This window comes from Bison bison, unplaced genomic scaffold, assembly GCF_000754665.1.
Source record: "Bison bison bison isolate TAMUID 2011002044 unplaced genomic scaffold, Bison_UMD1.0 scf7180017864284, whole genome shotgun sequence".
Lineage (NCBI taxonomy): Eukaryota > Metazoa > Chordata > Mammalia > Artiodactyla > Bovidae > Bison > Bison bison.
The window spans coordinates 1,553,122-1,559,383 of record NW_011494856.1 but is presented as its reverse complement, the minus strand read 5'-3'; the positions used below and the strand labels follow the sequence as shown (position 1 = coordinate 1,559,383).

At 35.2% G+C, this 6,262-nt stretch overlaps 1 protein-coding gene across 1 annotated transcript in view; it reads left to right on the top strand.

The window, feature by feature from the left end:
- The window catches only part of FCHSD2 (FCH and double SH3 domains 2), a 246,750-nt gene that overhangs the window by 169,671 nt on the left and 70,817 nt on the right, over positions 1-6,262 (top strand). The window contains exon 9 of the mRNA XM_010849504.1: positions 657-779. Coding sequence (XP_010847806.1) covers positions 657-779 — 123 coding nt within the window. The remainder of the gene's footprint in view (positions 1-656; positions 780-6,262) is intronic.

Below are 6,262 nucleotides of genomic sequence, written 5' to 3'. Positions count from 1 at the left end.
CTCAAATGTTTAGTGGTTTTACTCTTTTTTTCAATTTTTAAGGAGTCCTGATCTTAAATACTTAAATAAATAAGAATGTTTAAATTTCTTTGTAGATATTGTATTGATGTTTCTTTCCCAAAACAGAATTTCTGACTCTTTTTTTAAATTTTACTATTTCTATTGTGGTTTTTCTCTGATTGCTGTATAGTAAGAATATATGAATTTAGAATCCTACCAATAATGGATGAGGGAAAATGGAGGAAATTAATGTTTATAGAATGTCCATTCTGTTCCAGGCACTGCATATGGATCCTTTTCATCTATTATTTCATTCAGCTCCCATGCCTAATCTTATAAACGGACTAGAAATGTTGACATAGCTAGTAAGCAGATGAGCAAATATCAGAAACCAAGCATTTTGTCTCTCAAGTTTTATACTGTCCCCACATCTTTACCAGTATTGGGCTCTACCTTTTTTGAGTTCCTACTTATTAGAAAAATTCAGTGTTTTCCCAAGTGATTGTTTAAGATTTATATTTATTCTTTACTTAGCAACCTACCTATACCTTTTATTTTATATTAATAGATTTTAAACTGAATTTAACATTTAAACAGCAAGCATTGTATATCAGAGCTTTTTCATAATTTTTTTGCTTTTGTTTACTCTTTTATAGGCTCTTGATGGAAATGTGTATGACCATCTTAAGGATTATTTAATCGCCTTCAGCCGGACTGAGCTAGAGACATGCCAAGCTGTGCAGAACACATTCCAGTTTTTATTAGAAACCTCTAGCAAGGCAAGTTACCTTCAGTGAAGTATGCGATATATCCATTTAGAATCAAAAATGTCTTTAGATACAAACAAAATGAATGTACCAATGACATTAGAATGCTTTAAAGGACAAATTTTTTGAAAACAGTATTCCTTCTAACAAAGTTGAAAGGTGTTTCGTTCTTCTTGATGAAGGTCAAAAAGGGAGGTGATGATACAGGCCGTCTCAGGACAGCAGTCATTATTAGCATGTCTGTTGCTTTTGAAAAGAATAGTTTTAAGAACTTTATTTTCCACTCAAATTAATTTTGAATGCACTCAGTTCATAAAACAACAGAGTCATGTGTCGATGCGAAGAATAATAAAGGGACACAAAAAGGAAAATTAAAATTTTATAATTGATAAACATATTAATGTTATAATTAACTTGCTTTAAACAATTAACCTTGCCTTCTATATGCTGTCATTCTTTGATAGTTATCTTTTCATTCAAGTTTGCTAGCATGTCACACTGTTTACATAGAAAATAAATCAAATTGTTTTTCTTTAGGATCTGACAGATTAAAATTTTTTACAGTAGAGAAAGTATCCTTTGGAAGATAAATTGTTCCTGTGGTTAATTAATCTTATTTTCTTTCTGATAAATTAAGTGCACAGTAAATGTTTCCTGACTGAATGCATTTATTAAAATACATTCATTTTATGACTATTATTTTAAAAGATCCAGTTCAATTCTCATTTTTGGCCAGAGGAGTGGGAACTGGCCAATACCTTAGAAAGTTGTTTGGAAAGGAATCAGGGTATCCATATTACAAGACAGAGGCCAAAGACAGGAAAGAAAAGGGCGCAGTCTATGTCCCTTTTCTTTTCCTGAATTGCCTCCATGTGTATTTATTATTTTCAGTGTACCATAGCTCCAATTCTATTTTTAGAAAAAAATTTTAAATGCTAAGTTCTCGTGGAAATACAAATATCACTAGTCTGGTGCTTTGAAATCTTGTCATATTTTTGTATTCTTATATTTTTACCCCTAGGATTCAATAAAAGATGTAAAAGGATGAACATATAGAGAGGATAAATGGATGGGTAGATGGATAGTTATGAAAGAAAATGTAGAAAAAATGTTAATTAAAGAGTCTAGGTGGTGGTTTACAGGTGTTTCTGCACAGTTCTTTTTAATGTGTATACATTTGACATTTTCCACAAGAGAATGTTGGGGGTAGAAGTCTATAAAAATGTCTTGGTTTGTTCCTTTTATGAAGAAGTTGATTTTTAACTAGTAATCAGATTGTTTATATGTACTGGTCCATTCGGGTTTTCTGTATCTTTTTTAGTGTATTTTGGTAACTTCACTTTGCTAGACAAATTGTCTATTTCATTTATCAAATTTGAAGGCATAAATTTGCATATAAACTTGTTTGCCTCTGTAATCGTCTCCCTTTTTATTTCTAATATTATTTGTGCTTTCTCTCTTATTTTGATTGGACTTGCCAATCTATTTTATTAATCTTTTCCAAAAGTCAACTCTTGTTCTACTTCTCAGTGTTATTGTTCCCTATCTCCTTAATTACTACCTTTATAGTCATTATTTCTTTCTACTTTATTACAGTTAATGTTTGTAGGCTTCTTTTTCTATTAGGTTCTCTATTTTCAGCCTTTTCAAATAAATCCACTTGAGCCTAAAAAATTTCTCTTTCTACTGTAATTGCATTCTGTGATAGGTACATAGGGCTTTTTAAAATCGCATCTGCATTTTCCCCCCTCATTAACCCATGAATTATTTAGAAGTTTTTCCAGTTTCCATTTAATGGAGGGAGTACATAGTGAGTGACATTTTTCATTCCTAATTTTATCAGAGAGATTGTCCCTAGACAAAATTTTTTTTGAAATATTTTTCCAAGAATGTTTGAGCATACTGTCTTTAGTTTATAAAACAGATAAGCATTTAGTCTTTAAAATGTGCTACTATTTTATATAGCAGTTCACAGTTTTCTAGTTTTTAATACAACCTCCATGAGGTTGGTATTATCTTGCTCATTCTGTAGAAAGAAAAACAGACCCAGGAAGTTTATGTGATTTGCCTGAGGTCACAAACACACACATACTGTTTTCCATGCTCTACTAATATCTATATTATCTCTTTAGCTTATATTGTTTTCATAGAAAATGAATTAAAAATGTATAAACTGAATTGGACACATAAAGAGATAAGCCTTTATTTTCCTCTACATTCACTCATATGGGTATCTTACTCCCCAGGGATGAGGAAGAAATAAGATGCTCTTATGTTTAGATTGAAAGTGGTAGTAATAAAAATTTAATAAGAATGATGTAACTAGGAGATGTGCCCTTTTATTCCTAGTACCAGAAGAGCTCACACCTAGAAGTTTTATGCCATGTGCTTTTCTGTTAACAAAGAGCTTGTTCTGCTACTTTTGTTATCCTGCTAAAAGCAACCTGGTGATCTGATAATCCAGAAAGAAGTTTAAAATTTTTTTAATTTTTATTCTATACCATTACTAGCTTGTCTTTGGAGGAAGTTCATTTTTTTCCCCACAGATCTAAATTGTAACTGTACATGTATTTTGGGGGTAATCCATAGACACATTGTAAATTTTATAATGCCCTCTATACGTTTCATTCCCTAAAGGGAAACAGCTGGCCCTAGGAACTTCTGTTTAATTTTAATTATTTATGAAAGCTTGCTTTTCTTCTTAATATTTTATGAAATGCATTGTTCATGTAACTGAAGCAGATACTGTCAGAGAGATTTTCTCTAGTATAGTAATTCTAAAGGTGGTTCTACTGGCCTTACAATTTGTTTATGTATGCTTGCTTTCTGTCTGTATAAGGAAATTCCTACCAATTAATAATGTAGCTCTTTTAACAACTCAAAAATAGCAGGGTTATTCTATATTTCTTCAGAAATTAAATTGTCTAGTATTGTCACTCTTAATACCTTAAAGATGTGCCAAAAAAAAAAACTTAATAAAATAAAGGGGAAAATCACACGATCACCTCAAAAACACAGGAAAAGCATATGACAAAATTCAGTACTCTCTTATGATAAAAATGCTCAGCAAATTAGGAATAGAAGGAAACTTCCTGAACATGGTAAAAGGCATTTTTAAAAAAACCTACATCATATATCATACTCAGTGTTGAAAGACTGAAAGCTTTCCCTATCTAAGATAGGATCAGACAAGGATGCCCACTTTCACCACTACTATTCACCACTGTGGTGAATGGGCCTCCCTTGTGGCTCAGCTGGTAAAGAATCCGCCTGCAGTGTGGGAGACCTGGATTCAATCCCTGGGTTGGAATGATCCCCTGGAGAAGGGCGAGGCTACTCACTCCAGTATTCTGGCCTGGAGAATTCCATGGACTGTATAGTCCATGGGTCACAAAGAATTGGACAGGAATAAGTGACTTTCACTCATTCACCATTGTGCTGAACGTCCTGATCTGAGCAGTTAGGCAGGAAACAGAAATAGGAGGCACCAAAATGGAAAGAAAGAAGTAAAGGATATATTTGCATGACATGATTATGTATAAAAAACCCTATGTTGCTACTGCTACTAAGTCACTTCAGTCATGGCCGACTCTGTGCGACCCCATAGACGGCAGCCCACCAGGCTCCCCCGTCCCTGGGATTCTCCAGGCAAGAACACTGGAGTGGATTGCCATTTCCTTCTCCAATGTATCAAAGTGAAAAGTGAAAGTGAAGTTGCTCAGTCGTGCCCGACTCTTAGCGACCCCATGGACTGCAGCCTACCAGGCTCCTCCATCCATGGGATTTTCCAGGCAAGAGTATTGGAGTGGGGTGCCATTGCCTTCTCTAAAAAACCCTATAGAATCCACAAAAGTCCTGGAGCTAGTAAATGAACTCAGCAAAAGTTGTAAATACAAAATCAAAACACAAAAATCTGTTATGTTTCTATACTTCATCAGTGAATTAACTGAAAGAAAATTATGAAAATAATTCTAGTTACAATAGTATTTGAAGAATAAATACCTAGAAATAAATTTAACCAAAACACAAAAGACTTGTACATTGAAAAATTATAAAACATTGCTGAAATTAAAGAAGACCCAAATAAATGGAAATAATAAATGTTTATGGATTAGAAGATTTCATATCTCTAATATTTCAGTATTCCCCAAAGCAATTTATAGATTCAGTGCTGCTGCTGCTAAGTCACTTCAGTTGTGTCCAACTCTTCATGACCCCATGGACTGCAGCCTACCAGGCTCCTCCGTCCATGGGATTTTCCAGGTAAGAGTACTGGATTGGGGTGCCATTGCCTTCTCCGAGATTCAGTGCAATTCCGATCAAAATTCCAATGACCTTTTTTACAGAAATGGAACAGCCAGTCCTCAAATTCATGTGGAACTACAAGGGATCCTGAAACATTGAAAAGGAAAAACAAAATTGGAGAACTCACACATCCCAGTTTTAAAACTTACTACAAAGCTATAATAGTTAAGAGTGTGGTGCTAGCATAAGGCTAGACATGTAAGAATTGAGAGTCCAGAAATAAGCTCAAACATCTGTGGCCAATCGATTTCCACAAGGTTGTCAAGGCCATTTGATAGAGAAAGAATAGTCTCTTCAACAAGAGGTGATAAAACAATAGCATAACCACATACAAAAGAATAAAGTTAAACCCCTTCCTCACTCCATATATAAAAATTAACTCAAAATGGGCCAACAACCTAAAACTGTAAAATTATAGAAGAAAATACAGAAGTAAATCTTTGTGACCGCAGGTTTGCCAGTTTATTCTTAGAGTTACCATAAAAGCACAGCAGCAAAAGACGATAGATAACTGAACTGGTGGGCTGCAGTCCATGAGGTCTCTAGTAGTCGGACAGACTGAGCGACTTCACTTTCACTTTTCACTTTCATGCATTGGAGAAGGAAATGGCAACCCGATCCAGTGTTCTTGCCTGGAGAATCCCAGGGACTGGGGAGCCTGGTGGGCTGCCGTCTGTGGGGTCGTACAGAGTCGGACACGACTGAAGTGACTTAGCAGCAGCAGCAGCAGCATCAAATTACAAGTTTTTGTGCATCAAAGAACATTGTGGAAAATGTGAAAAAGCCCATAGAATGGGAGAAATATTTATAAATCATGTGCCTGTTAGGAATTTAATATTCAAAATATATAAATAACTTTTACAACTCAACACATAAAAGACAAATGACCCAATTTAAAAATGGGCAAAGGACTTGAATAGATATTTTTCCAAGGAAAATGTACACATTGTAAGATCCTGAGCACCATTTGTTATTCATTTCAGTTCAGGTCAGTCTCTCAGTCGTGTCCGACTCTTTGCGACCCCATGAATCGCAGCACGCCAGGCCTCCCTGTCCATCACCAACTCCTGGAGTTCACCCAGACTCACATCCATCGAGTCAGTGATGCCATCCAGCCATCTCATCCTCTGTCATCCCCTTCTCCTCCTGCCCCCAATCTCGCCCAGCATCAGAGTCTTTTCCAATGAGTC